Source organism: Nomascus leucogenys, chromosome X (genome assembly GCF_006542625.1).
Source record: "Nomascus leucogenys isolate Asia chromosome X, Asia_NLE_v1, whole genome shotgun sequence".
Lineage (NCBI taxonomy): Eukaryota > Metazoa > Chordata > Mammalia > Primates > Hylobatidae > Nomascus > Nomascus leucogenys.
The window spans coordinates 42,269,534-42,290,919 of NC_044406.1; the positions used below are offsets into that span (position 1 = coordinate 42,269,534).

Sequence of the window (21,386 nt, forward strand, 5' to 3'; positions counted from 1 at the left end):
GGAATCCAACTCGGATCCTTGTGACACTCCCTCCTTTCTTATCTGTCTGGCTACTTTGTGCTTGAGCCGCTGGCACCGCCTGGAGCAGCCCCTGCGGCGCCCCGCGCGGGGGTGGATAGCAGTTTTAAGGGTTGGGAGCATCTCGCTCCGTGGCCAAGACTTGATTTCCCGGCAGCCTTTGCTGCTTTCCTGAGCGGCGTGTTAGTTGCTTTTCCGGTCACGTGCATCGCCGCCCCTGCGCAATCCACCTAGGAGGTTAGGAAAAAGCTGCCCAGCCCAGACTCCGTTTCCCGGTGTGCCCCGCGGTGGCGAGGGGCGTAACGGTTGTTGTAGTCCGGCCCCCTCCTGGCTGGTCCAGCCACATTAACCGGCAGGATGTCGGAGGTGCGGCTGCCACCGCTACGCGCCCTGGACGACTTTGTTCTGGGGTCGGCGCGTCTGGCGGCTCCGGATCCATGCGACCCGCAGCGATGGTGCCACCGCGTCATCAACAACCTCCTCTACTACCAAACCAACTACCTTCTCTGCTTCGGCATCGGCCTCGCTCTCGCCGGGTGAGGGAGGGAGGCGCCGGTTGGCCAGGGACGTCTGCAGAGCGTGGGGGGTAGACCTACAGGTCTTTGAGGACCAAGACGGGGAACCTGACGGGGATGCAAGGCCGGGAAGGGCGAAGTCAGTAGAGATGGACGGCCTGAGGGACTTGGAAGGGGGGCCTTGAAGGAGGTGGAGCCTAGTTATAAGGAGGGCCTCAGGGAGATGGAGCCTGGCTGATGAGGAGGGCCTGCGGGGGATGGGGGTCTACAGGGAAGATCTGGGGAGGATGGGGACAAGTGTGGGACTGAAGGGGAAAGTAGGCTGGAAGGTGAACCGGGAAAAAAGGAGGGCCCGAAAGGGGGACATGAGAGTACTTGAGGGGCGTAGCGGGGGGTGTGTGATGTGAATGATGGGGCCAGATTGAGGCCGACCCTGGAGTACTTGGGGCAGAGACCGGGAAATAGACGGTAAAGTTGGAGAGTTTGGAAGACGTATTTATTGGGGATCCGGTCTTGGAGGGGAGCCTGGCTATGATTGGAAGGCGCCAGGGGCAGGTACCTGTTGGGGGAACTTGGGCCCAGGAGGAGGATCCATGGTTGGAAAGCCTGAGACCAGAGAGGGATGGAGAATCTGGAGGATTTGAACAGTGCTGGAAATTCAGAGTGGGGCTGACGACCTGGAAGAGGTCCTAGCAATGATGGAGGGAGGAATCTATAGGGAAATGGGAGCCTGGAGGGGGCATTGGGAGGGGAGGAAGCCTGGAGGGGGCTCCTATAAGGACCCTCGGCCTGGGGAGAGGGGAACCTGTGGAGACAGAAGGCCTGGAAGAGGGATTTGCTGGGGCTGGGGTTAAAGGGGGAGCTTGCGGGCAGGCTGATGAGGGGCCCTACGGGGGTAGAGTCGGAAGGAAAGTCCAGGGAAGTGTTGGGAGCCCGGGGATGTGGGGAGTGTCTAGCGGGATGGGAGGGCCTGAAGCGGGGACCTAAGGAAGACAGGACAGTGGAACTGACAAGGAGGGAAGGAGGGGTCTACAGAGGTGAGTCGGGAGCCCTGGCAGATGGGCCTGCTAGAGACAGGGCTGGTGGGAGGATGTGCCGGGCTGGAGTGTCCGGAGACTGGAGACCCTGGCTCTTGGGGCCCAGGGTGGGTGGTGGTCCGGAGGCCGTCACTCCGCCTGGCCGGCTAGCTTGGTTCCCTTGTACCCGCAGGTACGTGCGGCCGCTTCATACGCTCCTGAGCGCGCTAGTAGTGGCGGTGGCCCTCGGCGTGCTGGTGTGGGCAGCTGAGACCCGCGCAGCTGTGCGCCGCTGCCGCCGCAGCCACCCTGCCGCCTGCCTGGCCGCAGTGCTTGCCGTCGGCCTCCTGGTTCTCTGGGTCGCGGGCGGCGCTTGCACCTTCCTGCTCAGCATCGCCGGGCCGGTGCTTCGTGAGTCTCCACTACCCCGAGATAGCCAGGAAAGCGGCCAGAGCATGCTTAAGGCACCAGGCCAGCCCTGCCCCGGTCCCCGGGTTGAGAGGGGGCTGGGAAACCCGAGGGCCTGGCCACGCCCCCGCTAAAAGCGCCTTCCCGGGCTTCGTTCCCCCTTCTGGGAACACCCCTTTTATTGTCGCCTTTACTATCTCACTCTTGGTGTTAAGTGCCTTCCACTGGCCACGTCTCCGTTACCGGGCGCCTTCCCTGGCCATGCCCACGTTGCCAAGCCAATTACTCGGCCACGCTTTCAGTATCTGAGGCGTCCTGGCTGCTCACCACTCCATTGGCCTGCCTGCGCGCCAATTCCCTTCGGTGGACCCCGGTTGGCTGCAGGCTGAGGTCTATTCCACTGACCACCCCTCTCGGTGCCGCCCACAGTGATCCTGGTGCACGCCTCGTTGCGCCTGCGCAACCTTAAGAACAAGATTGAGAACAAGATCGAGAGCATTGGTCTCAAGCGGACGCCAATGGGCCTGCTACTAGAGGCGCTGGGACAAGAGCAGGAGGCTGGATCCTAGGCCCCTGGGATCTGTACCCAGGACCTGGAGAATACCACCCCACCCCCAGCCCATAATTGGGACCCAGAGCCCTTTCCCAGCACTTAAAACAGGAGCCTAGAGCCCCCTGCCCAAACAAAACAGGACATCTGTGACCGCCCTACCCCCACGCCAGCCCCAAACTAAGATATCCCTCATACCCAGCCCCCATTAACTAGGGACAAGAGTCTTCCCCAGCCCTGAACCTAGGACCAAGAGCCACCTACATCCAGCCCCCAAACTGGGGCTTCAGGCCAGAGCATCCATGGCCAATTTCAAATTGTGAACCCAGAGACACTCCCATCCACCCTTCTCCATGCTCATCCCCAAACTGGGGCCTGGGGCAAGGCACTCTCAAATCTTGAACCCTGGACCAAAGCTTTTCCAGACCCCACCCTACCTTCCAACCCTGGTCAAGACATTGCCAAATCTTGAACTCAGAACCCAAGTGTTCCATGCCCCTGTGTGGATGGAGTTGGGTATCCTGACTGTTGGACCCTTGGTCCAGGTGATCCCGACCCTCACCAGTCCCACTTGCCTCCCTCCAGCTCTGCTTAGGGATTTTGCCCCTCACCCCAGTGTTCCACACCATCGACAACCAAGGGGTGAGGTGGGGACAGGCCTCAGCAGGGAATGGGGCGTATATGTTAGTGTTGCTGCAACAATAAAGCCTGTTGCATCTCATGCCAATTTGAGCCTCCTGGGTAAAGTCCTTGTACATTTCAAAGGACAGAAGTGGCCTTCTACTTTTCAATTTTGCTAGACTCTTCCTGAATATGTGGGCTGAAGAGGTGATCTCTGAGGCCCTTCCTTGAACTTATTACCTCTGGATCAGCATTAAAGCACAGGGAAGGCCAGGTGCGGTGGCTCATGCCTGTAATTCCAACACTTTGGGAGGCTGAGACTAGAGGATCACTTGAGGCTAGGAGTTTGAGACCAGCCTGGGCAATATAGCAAGACTCTATCTCTACAAAAAAATTAAAATTTAGCTGGGCATGGTGGTGTGCTTCTGTAGTCCCAGCTACTTGAGAGGCTGTGGCAGGAGGATGGCCAGAGCCTAAGAGGTAGAGGCTGCAGTGAGCTGCGATTGTGCCACTGTACTCCAACCTGGGCAACAGTGAGAACCTGTCTCAAAAAGCTGGACATGGTAGCTCACGCCTGTAATCCCAGCACTTTGGGAGGCTGAGGCAGGAGGACTGCTCAAGCCTAGGAGTCCAAGACTAACCTGGGCAACATGAGACCCCATCTCTACATTTTTTTTTTTTTTTTTTTTTGGGACGGAGTCTTGCTCTGTCGCCCAGGCTGGAGTGCAGTGGCGCGATCTCGGCTCACTGCAAGCTCCGCCTGCCGGGTTCACGCCATTCTCCTGCCTCAGCCTCCCGAGTAGCTGGGACTACAGGCGCCTGCCACCACGCCTGGCTGATTTTTTGTATTTTTAGTAGAGACGGGGTTTCACCATGTTAGCCAGGATGGTCTCGATCTCCTGACCTCGTGATCCGCCCGCCTCAGCCTCCCAAAGTGCTGGGATTACAGGCGTGAGCCACCGCGCCCGGCCTACATTTTTTTTTTTTTTTTTTTGAGACGTCCTGGCTCTGTCGCCCTGGCTGGAGTGCAGTGGTGTGATCTCGGCTCACTGCAATCTCTGCCTCCCAGGTTCAAGCGGTTCTCCTGCCTCAGCCTCCCGAGTAGCTGGGATTACACGCACGTGCCACCACGCCCAGCTAATTTTTTTGTATTTTTAGTAGAGACGGGGTTTCACTGTGTTAGCCAGGATGGTCTTGATCTCCTGACCTCGTGATCTGCCTGCCTTGGCCTCCCAAGTGCTAGGATTACAGGTGTGAGCCACTGCGCACCCGGCCTACAATTTTTTTCTTTTAATTAGCGGGTATGGTGGTGCACAACTGTAGTTTCAGCTATTCAGGTGGCTGAGGTGGGAAGACTGAGTCCAGAAGGTCAAAGCTGCAGTGAGCCGTTATCGCGCCACTACATTTCAGCCTGGGCAACAGAGTGAGACATTGTCTCAAAAAAATAAAAATTAAAAAAAAATGTATAGGGAGGTTAAGGACAGAGTCTTTGTTATCACCATTTATATTACCAAGAGTTATTGTTTGAGGTTGGCTAGAAATCTGAGTGCAGACAGGCAAAGAAGTTGCCCCACATCACAAAGCAAGTTAAAGTCAAAACAGATGACACTATCACAGGCTATTCCCAAGGTATGTTTTTTCCTGTAAAAATATATTATCTGGTCTTGACTAGAGGTGTGGGCCCTCAAGGTGAGGCAGACAGAGCAGCAACACATGGGTTCAGTTTACACATTTATTATACAAATCCCCTTCCAATGTGGGTAATGTCTTGGGTCCAGATCCATTGGTATAAAAAGAAAAGTTTAACACCAGGAAAAGGGGGTAAGGGAACCCCCAGCTCCGAAAATCACAGACAGGTATCATAGAAAACACAACTTGTGTGGATTTGCTTAAAAAGTGGTGGATTGGGGTTGGGTGCAGTGGCTCACGGCTGTAATCCCAGCACTTTGGGAGGCCAAGGCGGGCAGATCACGAGGTCAAGAGTTCAAGACCAGCCTGGCCAATATGGTGAAACCTTGTCTCTACTAAGAATACAAAAATTAGCTGGGCGTGGTGCCATGTGCCTGTAATCCCAGCTACTCGGGAGGGTGAGGCAGGAGAACCCAGGAGGCGGAGGTTGCAGTGAGCTGAGATTGCGCCACTGCACTCCAGCCTGGCGACAGAGCAAGACCCCATCTCCAGAAAAAAAAAAAAAAAAAAAAGGGTGAGGGGTGGAAGGAAAGCCAAGGAAGGTGTGAGTGGTGAGTGGCCCGTGGCCTGTAGCCAGACCTCACCTGAGGATTTCACTGGCATCTACTGGGTGCCAGATCTGGTAGATGCCAAGTTCAACCCCCACAGGATCCCAGGACACAGCACACCTGATGGCTCTTCCCTTTACCCCTCCTGTGGGGCCTCCTGACTGGGGGTGGTCAGGGCAGAGGCCATGGGCACAGACGGGGTTGGGCTCCTTCAGGCATCCCACCCAGACTGCAGTCCTTCCAAGTGTGGGCAGAGAGCCCACTGCCCCAACAACTGCCCTGGCAATGCGTGGCAGGGATTTCTGTTCACACCAGAGTCTCCTGGCGGCCCTAAATGGCCCTGAGACCCGATATGGTCCATTTTATGGAGGGGGTTCCTGAATGGAACCTGGTTGGGCATGGGAACAGGAATGAACCCAACCAGATGAGATCACAGTTTCCCTTTTATAAAACGCCTAGTGTTGGAGGAAGACAGTGAATACCTAAGTCACAACTGTAAACATAAATGGAGGAAGGGGCTTGGGGTCCCCATGACATCATCCCCCCTCTTTTAAGCTGGCTGAGGGCCCCCAGTCCCCAGCACAGTGTGAGACAAGAAGCAGAGTGTCAGACACCTTCCTGGGCCTACAGGGAGCCAGGGGCCTTGGAAGATTAGGTTGGCGCACTCCGCTCAGGACTGAGAGCAACCACACCGCAGGGCCCAGCGAGGTCAGCTGTGTGCTCCCCAGATTGGAATCGTGCCCAGGCCAACAAGGGACATATCAGAAGGGGTCAGACCAGTGTCCCCGGGGTCTGGGTGTCAGAACTGGAGGACTGCTCCCCCTCTAGCGTCAGGTCACTTAAACGAGCGCTCAGCTCCGGGGGATACAGGAAGTCCGCGTAGTATCTTTAGAAGGGGTAGCAGGAATCCGGAGGACAGGGCGGGGAAGACAAGAAGAGGGAAAGACAGACAAGACACAAAAAAAGAAAGGAAAAGAGGCTCGTTAAAGAGGTGGAGGCAGGCACAGGACAGCACTTTCAGGCTCCGGGGCATGGAGAAAAAAGGAAGAAAACGGCAAGGGGCATGAGATGTCCCTTCCTCCCGGCACCCTGGCTTCAAGGCTCATCTTCAGCCTATAACTTGATAAAGAATTGCTGCTACCAGTGCCCAAGATCCCCTCCACCAGGACCCCATGGACTAATGCAGGTCATGTGCAGTAGAGTGACCCTGTGTCATCGCAGCAGCTAGTTTCCTCGTGGTCCAATTCATTAGCTATCATGACTAGCCACTCCCTGGCCTAGATATCTTCGCCATCTGCCTTAAGAGACCCCTACCCATCAGTAAAAGCACCCCCCATACCTGCCAGAGACAGGGGGCGCCGTGAAACTCCTCGAGTGTGGGAGTGGCGCCTGGCTGGGGGCCCCATACAGCGCCTGGCCCACCTCATAGCAGCGGGCATGAAGGAAGGGTTGGTGTGGCGGGCCCACGGAAGGGAGCACAGGCCGGCGCTGGGGCCCCGCAGCCAGTCCCGAGTTCCGGATGTACCAGTCCCGCAGCCCCTCCAGAGCCAGGTTCTTGTGGCCACTGCGTTCACCAGCCGAGGGGATACGGGTGGGCGGGGGCATCCACAGCAGAGGGTTTGGATGCACCTCAGGGCCCTCGGCAGCCTCTGGGGGCAGGCCACAGGGCTTAGTGCGGGTGGCACGGGTGTGGGGGTCCTTGGTGCGGAGGAGGGGGCTGTTGCTGTCAGCTGCATACACAGGTGGTGGGCCGGGGAGCATGGTGAGGAGCCCATCCCGGCGGGAGAGGGGTCCTGGGACCTCAGCTGCAGGCAGCAGCTCCCCCCAGCCTGCTCCACCGCCACTGCGGGGCAGGCCCCGGTCCAAGGAATAGTCCAAGAGGAAGTCCCCACACACAGGTGGGAGCCGGGGGGCACCTCGGGAGGCAGGGGCAGCTGAGCTAGGCCGGGCGGCCCGGGGAGGGTCTGGGGGGCCTGCTGTGCGGGAGGAGAAGGCAGGGGTTGGTTGGGGGCGCTCATACAGCACCTCACTGCTCTTGCAGACTGGGGGGCCAGAGGCAGAGGGAGCCAGAGGGGCGGGCGGGGAGCCAGCTCCCCCACCAGCGGCCCGGTCCACCAGCAGGGCCTCAGAACTGTTGCTGCGGCGGGTGCGAGCTACGAAGAGGGAGGCGCGATCGGAGGCAGGGTCCGCCCGGGGGAAGCCCATCTGGGAGTCCTGACTGCCGGACCACTGACGAGAATGAAGGCCTTCAGGTCTGGGGTGAGAGGCAAGGGTCACGGAATAGGGTCAGAAAAATCAGGCAGAAGGCGTGCAGTGCCCTCCCTACCCCACCCCTTTCTGAGCCTTCACTTTCACATCTCCAGATGGGCCCAGGGTTGGAAGCTGTGTGTATAAAGGTGGCAAGTAGTGACATGTAAAGGGCAGCTGAGGTTCTATCCTAGGCTAGACGGTCAGGGGTAGAAATGCGTGGGGGAGGCCTGGCACTGTTAGCTCCAAGGGAGGTGTAAATCTGTGTAGGGACTCAGAGGAAAGGCTAGCAGAGTAGATGCCGGGCAGGGGGCTATTCCTAATCCATCTGACCCCTCCCCCTGCTAAGGCCCTTCTCATGGCTCGCACAGCCTCCAGGATTGAGTCCTAGGCCTTAGGGCTCACATGTAAAACCCTGCCTGAATTCTCTATCCGACCATACGTATGAACCACCCAAAGCTACCATCCCAACAGCCACCATTCACAGAATGCAAGCCCCACAAGGATGGGGACTTGGTTTTGTTCAGAGCCTGGGGAAAGTAGGCACTCTGTTTAAGAAGCAGAAGAGGACGGTGGTTAAAAGCATGGACTCTAGAGTAAAACTTACCTGGGCTCAAACTCCAGGACTTCAGTTTACTAACAAGTTATTTAACCTTTCTGTGCCTCACTTGCCTCATCTATAAAATGGGAATAACAATAGCACCCACCTCATAGGGATCTCATTATGATTAAATGAGTTGATGCCATGTAAAACACTAATTCTTAGCAGGTGGCAGGCACTGAGTATATGTTAACCAGAACTTATTATGTCCATGTCGTTCAAAGGCAGATATTATTATTTCCATTTCACAAATGAGGAGACTGACTCAGAGAAGGGGAATGGCTTGTCCAAAATGCACAGAAAAGCCCATACTCAAACTTTGATGATTCTGCCCCAAATCCCTACCCCATTATCCACTGAGATGCCTGCTCACCTTTAATGCCCAGCCTCCCATGTCCCACAGCTTTTGTTTGTTTTGAGACGGAGTTTCGCTCTTGTTGCCCAGGCTGGAGTGCAGTGGCACGATGCTGATCTCAGCTCACTGTAACCTCTGCCTCCCGGGTTCAAGCGATTCTCCTGCCTCAGCCTCCCAAGTAGCTGGGATTACAGGCATGCCCCACCATGCCCAGCTAATTTTTGTACTTTTAGTAGAGACAGTTTCACCACGTTGGTCAGGCTGGTCTTGAACCCCTGACCTCAAGTAACCCGCCCGCCTCAGCCTCCGAAAGTGCTGGGATTACAAGCATGAGCCACCACGCCCAGCCATCCCACTTTTTGATAATGCTGTCCTCAAGCTTCCAGTGAGAACTAATGGTTCCCTCCCCTCTGATCCTCCAGCCCACCCTCAGATTCCTCTTACTTGCAGAGCTGGGGGCCAGCGCCCCGGGTGAGGACAGGGGTGGCAGGCACACTTCGCCCCTCAAAACTGGAAGCACTCCTGGGCAGCGAGCGTGTGGGGCTAGACAGACAGGCAGGCCTAGGTTAGAGACTGTACCCACCAGGAGACCCTCTGCCAGCCCAGGCTTGCTATCCCATTCCCAGCTCCTGCGGAGGGGAGGAGGGGCTCATTCTCACCTGGTGGGGCTGGCCACAGAGTTCCGCCGGCTCTTCAGATCCCCATAAAGATCTGATGGAGGTGGTTTCCATGGGGTTCGCCGCTCAGGGCTCCCCCCAGATACTGCCCGCAGCTGGTCCCAAGCCTTGGGTGGTGAGGGGCGCTCGGCCAGAGAGAAGCAGCCATGGGGCTCCTCTGAGTGGAAGAGAGCAAGTGGGATAGAATTCAATGAGGGGGGCCCAGAGGGGGCAGGACAGGCTGGGGGGCAAGGCCATGGGGAGGGGCAAAGTGCTGGGACAGGTTAAGCAGGCTGAGGAGGAGCTAAGGCTGACAAGTAGGTTCTGGGGCTGTGGGGCTGGGGTGGGGTGAGGCTAAGAAGATGGGGGACCCACAGGAAGATGGAGCATGGCTAAGGAGAAGCTGAAGCAGCACAGGAGGGGCAGGGCATCAAAGGATGGGCTGATCATGCAGGATGTGGTCGGATGAATAAAGGGAATGGGCTGAAGGGACGTAGGAGTCGGGGGCAGGTTTGGGGGATAGGAGTCCTCACCGTTGTCATGGCTGGCCCCAGACTCTGAGAGGGAGCTGCTCTCTGAGTGCAGAACTACGTCCTCTACAGGTGAGAGGGGGAGAAATGGGCCTCTCACTCCCAGGCCTGGGTGCTACCCCCTTACACCACTGGGTGGGCACCTCTACTTGGGCCACCTTCTGGCCAGTTTCCGCCTCATCCTGTTCCCTTCCCAAGAATCTGCTTTTACCAGAGACCAAGACCACCCCAGCTTGGTTCCTGACTGTCCCGGCAGATATTCATCAGTCCCCCAGTTTGTCCTTTCCGGTAAGCCAGTTTGTCACAACTCTTCTCATGGGTTGGACCACTTGAGTTGTGCCTACCTCCCGGTTTTCACCGGCCAGTCACCCATCCCAGCCCTACCATGTCCATTCACCAGTGTCCACTCTCCCACCCTCACCAGGGGATGCTCACCTTGGCTGAGCTGAGCAAGGCGCATGCCCAGGCAGACTCCCTGGGCAGTGATCACTGACCCCGTGGACAGTGGCAGTGGCTGGGGCAGCGGGAGCACTGGGAGGCCAAGGCGGGCCCGGACATCCCCGAGCTGCTCCTCTAGCTCGTGCAGCCTCCTCAGTGCGTCTGCCTGGACCTGGCGCCGGCGCCGGCGCTGCTCGGTGCTCAGATCAGGGGCCAGGGCCAGGCGGCGGGCGGCCGCCGCGATCTGCTGCTGCACTGACACCTCGCGCTCCAGGGCCTCAAGAGCCAGCTCCTGTCGGGCCCACCCAAATGTTGGAAATGGCCAGGAACAGGGACCTGGCGGGGCCAAACCCACTAGAGGCTGGCCTGCACTTCCTGCAGCCTTTTCAGACCTATTCACCCCGGGGAGGGGGCGGGTCAGGGCCTCTCTTGGTGAAGGCTGGGTCTGTTCATCTTCCTGAAGGTGGGAGGCCTGTCCTGACAGTTAGGGACCAGCATCCTCCCTCATTGCAGGAACCTACCTCCAGAAGCCCTTTTCCTTCTCATCTTAGCCTCTCCCTCACCTGGCCACAAGCCCCCTCCCCACACCTTCCTCCTGGCTACTCCTCTGTACTTGTCCCCTCTCCCCACCCTCTTGCTCTCCACACCCATCTGCTCACCTCAGCAGGGCACAAGGAGTGGTGTGCTTGGTTGGGGTGCGGTGGAGGGTAGGCGCGGGCTGTGGGGGGCCGCCGGCGGACCAACTGGGGCCGTTCACCAGGCTCTAGTGGGCACTCAGGGGGCAGCTGGCCAGTCAGCTCCTGGTGGGAGGCAGGGGTCAGAGACTACCAAGGGTTAGTTGAAAGGATGGGGTGAAGCATTAATGATCCCAGAAGCTACAGAAGTCCTACCAGGAGCCTGGCCCTGCTCAGCAACCATGCACAATACTCCCCTCCCTCCTACCAGTATCTCCACCAAGCAGGTGTGCCCAAACCTCAGTGGCCCAAACCCCTGGGGTGATGGGCATGGGAGGCAGGGAGACCTGCTTTGGAATCCAGAATTGTTTCATTTTTATAAAGGTGATACCATCGAGATCCTAAGTATTATATAACTCCCTTCAGGGGCTGTGGCTGCATGGTCTGAGCTATAGTATTATTTCCGGCACATTGTGGGCATTCACAGTAAGAGGGGTAAACTGAAACAGATCACCCTGTGCCAGTTCAGGTCAGACTGTGCTGCCAAATTTTGGACAGAACCTGTTTTCTGAGGTTTGTTGGATTTGAAATTGTCAACAGTGGGCCTGTATTACCATATTTTTATTTTTAGGTGGAGTTTCGCTCTTGTTGCCCAGGCTGGAGTGCAATGGCGCAATCTCAGCTCACTGCAACCTCCACCTCCAGGGTTCAAGCGATTCTCCTGCCTCAGCCTCCCAAGTAGCTGGGATCACCACACCCAGCTAATTTTGCTTTTTTTTTTTTTTGAAACAGTCTTGCTCTGTCGCCCAGGCTGGAGTGCAGTGGCACAATCTCGGCTCACTGCAAGCTCCGCCTCTTGGGTTCACGCTATTCTCCTGCCTCAGCCTCCCGAGTAGCTGGAACTACAGACGCCTGCCACCATGCCTGGCTAATTTTTTGTATTTTTAGTAGAGACGGGGTTTCACCATGTTAGCCAGGATGGTCTGGATCTCCTGACATCGTGATCCGCCCACCTCGGCCTCCCAAAGTGCTGGGATTACAGGCATAAGCCACTGTGCCCAGCCTAATTTTGCATTTTTAGTAGAGATGAGATTTCTCCATGTTGGTCAGGCTGGTTTCGAACTCCCAACCTCAGGTGATCCACCTGCCTCGGCCTCCCAAAGTGCTGGGATTACAGGCCTGAGGCATAGCGCCCAGCCTATTTCATTCATTCTAACACATCTAAGCTGAGCTTTGAGGAGAAAGTGGGTGACAGGGAATCTACAGCCAAGACAAGTGGTTGAGGAATTGCCATCCAAGTCTGTCTACCTAGGGGCCCCAGCTCCTCACCTCCTCCCAACCTCCCCGCCTGATACCCCTAGGGCCAGGCCCTCACCGCCTCCTGGAGACACACTTTGCGGAGCTCCTGAAGTTTCAGGCTCAGGGCCTCCTGCAGGGTCCGCTGCCGGTCAAGCAGCCCCCGCAGACGCTCTGACTTCACCTGGGGGGCAGCCTCTCCGAACAGGGCAGCTGGACACAGAGGGAGCAAAGATCAGTGGGACAGCCAGGGCATTCTGGAGCAGCTGTGGGGCAAGGGACCGACTCTTCCCGAGCAAGCAGGTGGTGATTCAGAGCAGGGGAGGAGGCAGCAGGAGGGGAAGCAGCCACCGACCTGGGGCATTGAAGGTAGGAGAGCTGATCAGCTGACCTTTGACTTCCATCTTGTTGCTGCTGAGAAGCCGTGGCTGATGGCTGGACAAAGTCTGGCAGTGACACACAGGAGCCGTTAAGGAAGCACATCCCATGATACCCCAACCCCCAGCCCTTCCCAGCTTCCCATGCCACAGCGGGGAATAAGGGGTAACCTGGGCCCCACGTGCCTGCTTGACCTGCCCTTTCAGAATCCGTGTGGATGTCTGGACCCACTTGGCCCTGGTACCTTGGTTCCCTTCGCATTGAGTGAGAGCACAGCAAGTGGGGAGCTGGGCGGACTTACAACGCCTCCTCAGAGGCCCATGGGTCACAGCCACGAGTCTTGCCTGGGGAAGGAGAATTAATGGGATAGATTCAACCAACTATAACAACAATGGACACACAGTCAACACCTGGGTGCCTGCAACAGTTACCTATGATGCCACACTGAATCTTCAGAGCCACCTGGAAAGATTCGTATCCCCATTTTAGAGATGAGGAAAGGAAGGCACAGAGGTGAAATAACTGGCCCATAGCCACAGACATAACCCAGGCTCACCCCTCTGGTCCTACACTCTCGCTCATGAGAACCGCTCTAACCCCACCAACTTCCTCATAAGCTCCCTGGTCCCTCAGGCCTCAGGGCCTTTGCCCAGGCTGTGGATGCTGCCTGAAGTGCTTTCTTCAACTTCTCACCACCCCAGCCCCTGCATCATACTTATCATTCTAGAACTTAATTATCACTTCCACAGTTATATCCTCTCACAAACGGTTGTTCAACAAGAGATTGTGCCTCCTGGAACATCGACGAGGACAGGAAACATTATCTGTCCCATTTTCATCAGCATCACCAGCACCCTGATCATGGCTGTACACACAAGTGCTCAATGAATGCATGCCAGCTGAATGAATAAAAGATGGAGTAAGTGAATGAGGAGGCAGTGGAGCCAGGGTTCAAGCTCAGATCTGTGGGTCTGTGCTTGTCCCAACTCCATTCTGTAGCTCTAGTGCAGCAAGGAGAATGTTCACTTGACCCAGGGTCCCTCCAGCCCCTCTCGCCACAACAGCCTGTCCTGAGCCTAGTGTAGGGAAGTCCTCCTGCTGGGATTTGTGAGAAGCAAAGTCCACAGCTGCAAATAACGAACCATCTGCCTCCTGCCTCCTCCTCTGCCCCCGATGGCTCAGCTGACCATGGAACCTGCCTTGGCTGGCCACCCCTCCTCTGGAGTTTGCTCCCTTCCTTCCACATCATGCTCAGTCCCCAGCTGGGCAGCTGAGTGACATCACCTCCCACCACCTGGCCAAACCTAGGTGGCAGGTGACTGGGAGGGCTTTATGGGGCCACAGAGCTCCCATTATCACCTACCTTGAAGTCGGCAGCTTGTCATGACATGTTAGCCTGGTGTGAGGAAGACCCAGCCAACCAAGGAGGCATGGGTTCAAGCCCCTTCCCCATCTGTGTATTGCGGGGTGAGGCCAAGCTGCTTATAAGGTGCCATGTTTCTCTGCAGTCCTCCTACCTGTCCCATAGGGCCTGTACCCCTCTCTTGAAGCAGTGGTGCCCTGCCTTCAACAGCAGGGGTGGGGATCAGTCCCTAAAGCCTTTTGACAAACCCAGGCCCCACATCCCCACTCATCTAAGGTCTGACACTTCCCAGCATGGCAGGGGTTCCTCCACATCCCAGATCACTGGGGCTCCAACTTCCCCAGCCCCCATTTAGGCCCAGCCCCCATTTAGGCCCAAGGAACTCTCACAGGGTTCCCTGGAACCTTCCTTTACCCCCACAGGAACCCAATTCCATCCATGGTCCCCCTTGCCAGCATTGGTCCCAATCCCAATCCCATGCTGGGCTGCTTCAATTCTTTTTTTTTTTTGGAGATAGGGTCTGGCTCTGTCGCTTAGGCTGGAGTGCAGTGGCACGATCTTGGCTCACTGCAGCCTCCACTTCCCAGGTTCAAGCAATTCTCCCACTTCAGCCTCCAGAGTAGCTGGGATTACAGGTGCATGCCACCATGCCTGGCTAATTTTGTATTTTTAGTAGAAATTCGGTTTCACCATGTTGGCCAGGCTGGTCTCGAACTCCTGACCTCAGGTGATCCACCCGCCTTGGCCTCCCAAAGTGCTGGGATTACATGCGTGAGGCACTGCGCCCAGCCAATCCTTTCTTCTCTAATTTCTCAGAGCGTCCTGGAAGTCCAGACAGGGTCCACACAGGAACGCCAACTCCTCCCTATCAGCCTGATCTCGGGGGGACATAGTTAGAGTATGAGTCATGGGGTCACTGGGCAGGCTAGACACAAGTCAACGCCCCACACCCCCACACCCAGTTCCTAAGCCTCTGCCTCCGCTCACCTGCCCTCTGCATACTTGCCTTGGGGCCTGGGGCTGCCTCATCCCCACCCAGATGGCGAGAAAGGGATCCCAGCAAACCCCTCCCCAGCGCACCCCCACACCAACCCCAGGTCTCCCACTACCAGTGACCCCATGGCCCCCATCCTGTCCCAGGGACCAGCTGCAGCGGGAGAACAGCAGAGGGTATCCCCCACACCCAGAGGCGGGCCCGGCAGGTTTTTCAGGTCTGCCATTCTGACACCACAGCCGAGAAATTCCTGGCTGTAATGACTGTTTACAACCAAGATACCTCACCTGGGTGGCACCCCAACACTTAGGGGGTCATTTCCACATCCTGCCACTATTAGAGCAAATACAAACTCTCAATGTCTGGGCCATTCCCCTCCCCAGAGCCCCCGCTTCCTCCACTGTAGTGAACAAATCAGGCATAGGCAGGCAGGTGCCTGAGTAATGGTTTCTTAGTAGCCCAGTCTGGTCTTTCTTGGGGAGCTGGGCCCTGGGTTGGGGGAGGACAGAGGCTACTCCTTGGGGGGAGGAAAGGAAGCAGGGATAGGGTGGAGAAGGGGGAACTCATACTTCTCTTTTCCCCGATCCCTCCTCGTCCATTTCTGGCAGGGAATCGGCTTGGTGCCAGGAAAGGAAATTGGTGTTTTGGGCTTTGCCCCTGTCCTCAGGCCCTCCATTCTCACTGCCCCCCCACCCCCCCACCACCACCCTGCCCTGCATTGTTGGTGTGCCTCTCCCACAGACCTGGCTCTCTACCGAAGGGAACTTCAGTACACCCTGCCCCAGCTCCCCAATGCCCTTATCCCCCTCGCACCCTGAGCCCACTGCTCCCAGGTGCTCACCAATGCCAGAGAGTGCTGTGGGGTAGCCTCAGATACCTCAAAAATAGTTGTCTCGACCAGGCCCTGGCTCCGGCTGGTAGTGGCAATGAGCAGCAGTGGCAGATGCCTTGGCCACCTCCCACTAGGTAATGGCCCAGCCTACCTAGCCAGGAACTGGGCCGGCCCACACCTTTTAACCCTTGCCTGTCTGCCACCAGGACTAGGGTCACCCCTGGGGGCAGTTTCAGGGCCAGGTCCACTCAGGGTGCCCAGCATGTCTAAGAAGACAGCCTGGGCCAGGCAGGGTAGCTGGTGCCTGTAATCTCAGCACTTTGGGAGGCCGAGGTGGGAGGATCACTTGAAGCCAAGAGTTCAAGACCAGACTGTGCAACATAGTGAGACCCCCATTTCTACAAAAATTTTTTTTAAAACTGTCCAGGCATGGAGGCATGTGCCTCCTCACCCAGTACACTTAGCAGAAAACTGGGAAGAAGGGCTGAGAGTGGTGGGAGTAGTAGCTGCCTCTCCTACTGCCCAAATTCCCAGAGGATTAGACGCTGCCCACCCAAGGAGCACCTTGGATCTGGGCCATAGAGGTGTGGGGAGCTGTAAAGTACATGGGAGGCTTCGGGTGTAAACTGGGTTTTTGTCTCTTGGCAGTAAGCATCACATTCTGAGGCCCCTACCCTTTCCTCCCAGGGCAAGGCAGTGGTAGAAGGCCTTGGGGCAATTCCCACCCTCACTAGGGAACAGTTTCCCAAGTTGGGGACAGAGGAAGTCAACCTTTCTAAGGAGAGGCCAGGTCTCAAGATCCTTCTGTGGCTCCAGAATAAATAATCTCAATAAATCAAGAACAACTTACGCCCTACAAAACACTTATGGGTTTTGATCCCTCTTGGTTCCTACAAATGTAGCAGGATGGCACAGACCCAGCCTCCTCACAGCCATTTTATAGATGCAGAAGCTGAGGCCTGGAAAGGTGAAGAGGCCCGATTCAGATCACAGTGGCAGAAGAGCAGGTGAAATCAGAATTTCCGGGGGCTGGGTCCTGGCTGGGAGGCAGATAGAGGCTACTCCTGCAAGTGGGAAGGAGAAGTAGGGAAGGGGGCCCATGCTTCTTCACATCCATGCTGGGTCTCTCTTCTTCGGAGAGTCAGGCTTCATGCCAGAGAAGGAAATGAGAGCTTTGAGTCCTTACAATGTACTGTTCCTGCCTCCCCTCACCCCGCCCACCACCACCACCATCACCACCACCACCATCACCACCACCACCTGGGCTCTGGGCCAGTCTCGGCACACAGCACACATCCTGTGCTCCATTCAGGACCATCTGCTCTGTGACCCAGGGCCCAAGCCCTACCCAGCCCCCGCAGCAGCCCACACCATGACCTGAAGTGAGGAAAGCTGTAGATGGGCCGAGCCTAGAGAGGAGCTCGCTCTGAATCAGCAATGCCCCAGACTCACACTATTAAGGCCTCCCGCCATCCCTGCCCACCTTTCTTCCTGGGTGTGAGATTTCCAGCATGGAATACAAAGGCCCCTTTCATCGCCCTCCCCGCTTCACTGCCTGGGGCTGGTAGAGGTGCGCAGTGAGTGGTAAGGTGGGCATTGGGTGTCTGTGGGGAGTGTCCCCTCGGCCACAGCCTCTCCCACCTTTTATGGGCCACCAAAGATGTTGGGAAGCGGGAGAGTAATAAAATCAGAGCCAAGAGGGATGAGAATCTGGCTGGCAATGTAGATTGAGTCTCAAAGCTCAGGTCTCCTTATCTGTAAAATGGGTAAAAGGTGGTTACAGAGACAATGGAGGCCACAAGTAACTCTGAAAGGCATTTCAAAGTGCAAGGAAACACACCATGTCATTAATGACTCTTACTAACAACAATTAATACACTCACACAGAGGTGGGCTGTTGTAGGGGTAACTGGGGGAGACCAGGTAACTGGACCTCCTGGGCCAGGCAGACAAATGGGGCAGAGTCACTAACACACATCATTGCCCTGGTCCATGACTTTTAACAGCCTCGAAGACGACCCAACCTCTAAGCCCTACCCCAGCTAGGCCCTGGGCCTCACATGACCCTGCTACCACTAGTAAATGGTGAGTCTGGGATTCAACCCAGCTCTGCCACTTACTAGCTGTGTGACTGCTTGAACAAGTCACTTAACCTCTCTGTGCCTGTCAATTGGGGATGATGATAACAGTATGTACCTCACAGGGCTATTGTGAGCATTAAATCAGTTAATACATTTAAAGCTTGTGCAGAACAGTGCCTGGTAAGAGCTCAGTGTATGTTGGCTGTCACAGTTACAAGTATTCTTCCCCACAGGAAGTCAGGAATCAAGTAGATACATTCAGGTACATTTTTTCCAGACAGAGCTGGTGCCCTTCAGTCTCACTTGATACATTTGAAACAGTTGTTTTTCCTCAGATAACTTGTCTGAACTCTTGCTATCCAAAATCAAAGACTAAATGTATTCAGACGCAATTTTTTTTTTTTTTGAGACGGAGTCTCACCCCATCACCCAGGCTGGAGTGCAGTGGCATGATCTCGGCTCACTGCAATCCCGGGTTCAAGCAGTTCCCTGCTTCAGCCTCCTGAGTAGCTGGGATTACAGGCGCGTGCTACCATGCCCGGCTAATTTTTGTATTTTTAGTAGAGACAGGGTTTCACCATCTTGGCCAGGGTGGGCTTGAACTCCTGACCTGGTGATCCACCCACCTCGGCCTCCCAAAGTGCTGGGATGACAGGCGTGAGCCACCGCGCCCGGCCTCAGATGCATTTTTGAGACAGAACTGGTATCCCTCAGCTTCCAAATCCTACTTGCTATCTAGACACGGTACCCTCCCTGCTCACCAAATGAGACATATTTGAAACAGAGCTGTTTCCCTCATGATCCAACCTCTCCTTTCTCAACATCAAAAACGCAGGAACCAAATACACTCAGAGAAATTGTCTGAACTCTCACCATCCAAATGCAAGAACTGAATGGATTTAGAAACATTTTTGAGATACGACTGGTATCCCTCATTCTTGAACTTTCCTTACCCTCCAAGCAAAATGCAGGAACCATTTACATAACAGGGTACCCTCACTATCCCAACTCTTGTCCCTGGAGCTCAGGAAAGTTCATAGATTTGGGTACATTTTTTAGTTAGTCATTATTCTTCATTATCTCAATTTTCTCTACTCACTACGTAAGATGTGAAAACAAAATACCTTCAGATAACTTGGTAGGTTTCACTGTCTGAACTTCGGGCACTCTCCCTCTCAGAATTCGGGTACCAAATAGATTGGGACAGTGAGGAATGCTTGTTTTGTTATCAATAGGTTTGGATAGATGTTCAGGATAAATAAGATAGATCTGGCATCTTGTTATTCAAACTCACTAGTCTCTATGAGAAATGCAGGAACGAAACCTAATTGAGTAACACATTACCCTCTAGCTATCCAAGTTCTCTCCATCATCCTCAGAATCAAGGAGATTCAGACAATGAGGGGAACCCTGCATTACTGTTGTTACTGTTACCACTGGACAGGCTTGATTCTTACATCCAGTGACTGCCTGGCCTTCTCCCCCACAGACAAGCCCCACAGAGGTGGGGTGGACTTAGCACCAAGATTTTTATTGCTTACTGCTGAGAGAAGGAGGGTGAATCCTTGACCCCATCCCTCCTCTATACCAAGTCCCGAAGCCTTGGCCTAGAATAGACTTCTACTTTTTCAGGCCAGGAAAGCAGGGATCACGCACCCGGAATCAAGTCCAGGGAATAGGGGTAACATGGCCTAGAAGATTCATACATATCCCTCGGTTCCCCATCTCTTCATATTTTCTCAACTCTTCCCCCCAATATGAGGCAGTCCCCAACACAGCAAGACTGGAAACATGACCCAGACCTCTCAGACTCCCAGTCACTGAATAATTTAGGGTATTCTTTCACACTTGCGGAGGGCAGGGGCGTAGGAACAGTTGCATGCCCTCCTGGGGCAGGAAGAGAAATGTAAGCTCTATGTAAGATCACTAGGGTGGGGATAGGGGAGATCACACACAAAAACCCCCATCAGCCACGCAGGGCGCATAGGGCTGCTTGCTCTTGCTAAGAGAAGCATTTGGGATGTACTTCAGAGGTCCTGGGAACAGCAGAATCTTCAAGTTCCGGGCACAGTATAATGGGACCCCTGTCCTGGGCTCACAAGGGATGGCAAGTGGATATTAGGAAGGAAGAAGATCTGAACAGGGTGGAGGGGCATGGTAAGGGGGAGAACACCCTGGGGCTGGGATGGGGAGGGACAGAACAGGAAGGAGCGTAGGGGACAAGATAGAACCAGAGTTATTGTAGGATGGAGGTCAAGAGGCAGGATGGGGAATGAGCCAGGACACTGGCCAGGGGATGGGATAAGGTGGGGTTCAGGACAAGGGTCAGAGAAAAAGTACAAGAAAGAGACAAAACAGCGGGGCAGGGGACAGGATTAACATATAACAGCAGTCAGAAGACATGACTAGGAAAGGCTAAGCCAGTGGTCAAAGGAGAGGACAGGGAAAAGGGCAGGTTCAGGATGGAGGTCAGGAACAGGAAAAGACCAGGACACAATGAGGATAGGAATGAGTATGGTGATGGGACAAGAAGAGGGAAAAACGGGGCAGAGTCAGGGGCAGGGACAAGGCAAGAGACGAGGGTATTTAAAGGTGGTGAGCCAGGATGCAGATCACGAGTATATAGGAGAGGATATCATATAGGGTGCAGAGAAAGGACAAAAGTTAGAGGGCAGGAATCAGGACAGAACTACACCAGATTGGGGTTAGGGGGACAGGACATGACTGGAAGAGGTTTGGAGACTGGATAAGTTTAGGGAACAGATAGGTCAAGCGTCAGGACAGAAACTGGGGTCACTGTTGGGCATTAGGATAGGGCAAGATGTTTCAGAGATGAGACGGGGTTGGGCAAGGATCAGGGTCAGGTCAAAGATCCCCAGGACAGAACTGGATGGGGTTTGGGGTCAGGACTGGATTTAGGGGGACAAAACAGGGGTTGAGGCATACCAGGCCAGAATATGGTTAGGTCAGGGCTCGGATGGAAGGTCAAGGCCAGCAGGGCTTGAGGTTTAAAAAAGATGTAGTCAGGTCGGAAGGGGTCAGGGCTGAGGCCACGGGGTCAGAGGTCGCGGGTGGGCGCGCAGGTACGCCCCGTCGGCTTTTCCGGGCCTTCACCCCACCCTGTCCCCTCCCTTCCTCCTTAGGCGGGGCTGGTTACTCACCAAGGGTCCCCGCGCCGCGGTAGGCGGGGTCGGTGTCGGCCGGCCGGGGTAGTGGACGCGCCCCTCCCTCACTGTGCCCTGCTCGTCCCCCGGCGCGCGCCTGCTCCCCTTCGGCGCCCTGCCCGTGGGCCGTGTTCGGCTGCGCTACCGTTAGCCGTGGGGCCAGACGGGGGTCGCGGGGAGGGTGGGAGGGGAGCGCCGGCCCGGCCGCGGGCGATGGATGCCCGCCCCCACCTCTAACTCGGGTCTGTCCGCTTCCAGCGGCACGGCCACCTCCGCCGCTCAGCCAAGCCTAGGGGGTGGGGGGACCGGGGGGCGGGGCACGAGACCACAGCAGCGGTGGAGACGAAGTGCGCAGGCGCCGGCTCGGGTCTTCGATTTTTCTTGCCCTGGGAGCGCCAGGAGCGAACAAGCT

General features: G+C 55.9%; 2 protein-coding genes across 10 annotated transcripts; one reads left to right on the plus strand and one right to left on the minus strand.

Annotated features, from left to right (window-relative positions):
- Positions 1–230: 230 nt before the first annotated feature.
- PRAF2 (PRA1 domain family member 2) lies at positions 231–3,234 on the plus strand. The gene is made up of 3 exons (XM_012498873.2): positions 231–554; positions 1,743–1,960; positions 2,387–3,234. The coding sequence occupies exons 1-3, from the start codon at positions 376–378 to the stop codon at positions 2,524–2,526; spliced, it is 537 nt and encodes a 178-aa protein (XP_012354327.2). The 5' UTR covers positions 231–375; the 3' UTR covers positions 2,527–3,234.
- Positions 3,235–4,846: 1,612 nt separating this feature from the next.
- On the minus strand, positions 4,847–21,386 carry CCDC120 (coiled-coil domain containing 120). Of its 9 annotated transcripts, none has more exons than XM_030806647.1 (11): positions 20,972–21,386; positions 12,726–12,884; positions 12,518–12,608; positions 12,242–12,375; positions 10,852–10,992; positions 10,190–10,484; positions 9,758–9,820; positions 9,228–9,402; positions 9,013–9,111; positions 6,705–7,619; positions 4,847–6,251 (listed from the first exon to the last, which is right to left on the minus strand). In XM_030806647.1, exons 3-11 carry the CDS (start codon positions 12,564–12,566, stop codon positions 6,137–6,139), a joined length of 1,986 nt encoding a protein of 661 aa, XP_030662507.1. In that variant the 5' UTR covers positions 12,567–12,608; positions 12,726–12,884; positions 20,972–21,386; the 3' UTR covers positions 4,847–6,136. The 9 variants fall into 9 exon arrangements, with proteins under 9 accessions (XP_030662507.1, XP_030662509.1, XP_030662508.1 ...); XM_030806649.1 differs by having other exon boundaries at positions 12,785–12,884; positions 20,972–21,357; XM_030806648.1 differs by lacking the exon at positions 20,972–21,386 and adding an exon at positions 15,739–16,089 and having other exon boundaries at positions 12,785–12,884.

Bases quoted from the DNA above. Each gene is read 5' to 3' on its own strand.
- CCDC120 (XM_030806652.1), bottom strand. From the start codon at position 12,801: ATGCGAAGGGAACCAAGGTACCAGGGCCAAGTGGGTCCAGACATCCAC. The intron at 9,403-9,757 runs GTGAGGACTCCT...TCTTCCACTCAG, and splicing joins TGGGGCCAGCCATGACAACG to AGGAGCCCCATGGCTGCTTC. The intron at 6,252-6,704 runs GTATGGGGGGTG...CCCCTTCTAAAG, and splicing joins GCGCCCCCTGTCTCTGGCAG to ATACTACGCGGACTTCCTGT.
- PRAF2 (XM_012498873.2), top strand. From the start codon at position 376: ATGTCGGAGGTGCGGCTGCCACCGCTACGCGCCCTGGACGACTTTGTT. The intron at 555-1,742 runs GTGAGGGAGGGA...TTGTACCCGCAG, and splicing joins ATCGGCCTCGCTCTCGCCGG to GTACGTGCGGCCGCTTCATA. The intron at 1,961-2,386 runs GTGAGTCTCCAC...TGCCGCCCACAG, and splicing joins CATCGCCGGGCCGGTGCTTC to TGATCCTGGTGCACGCCTCG.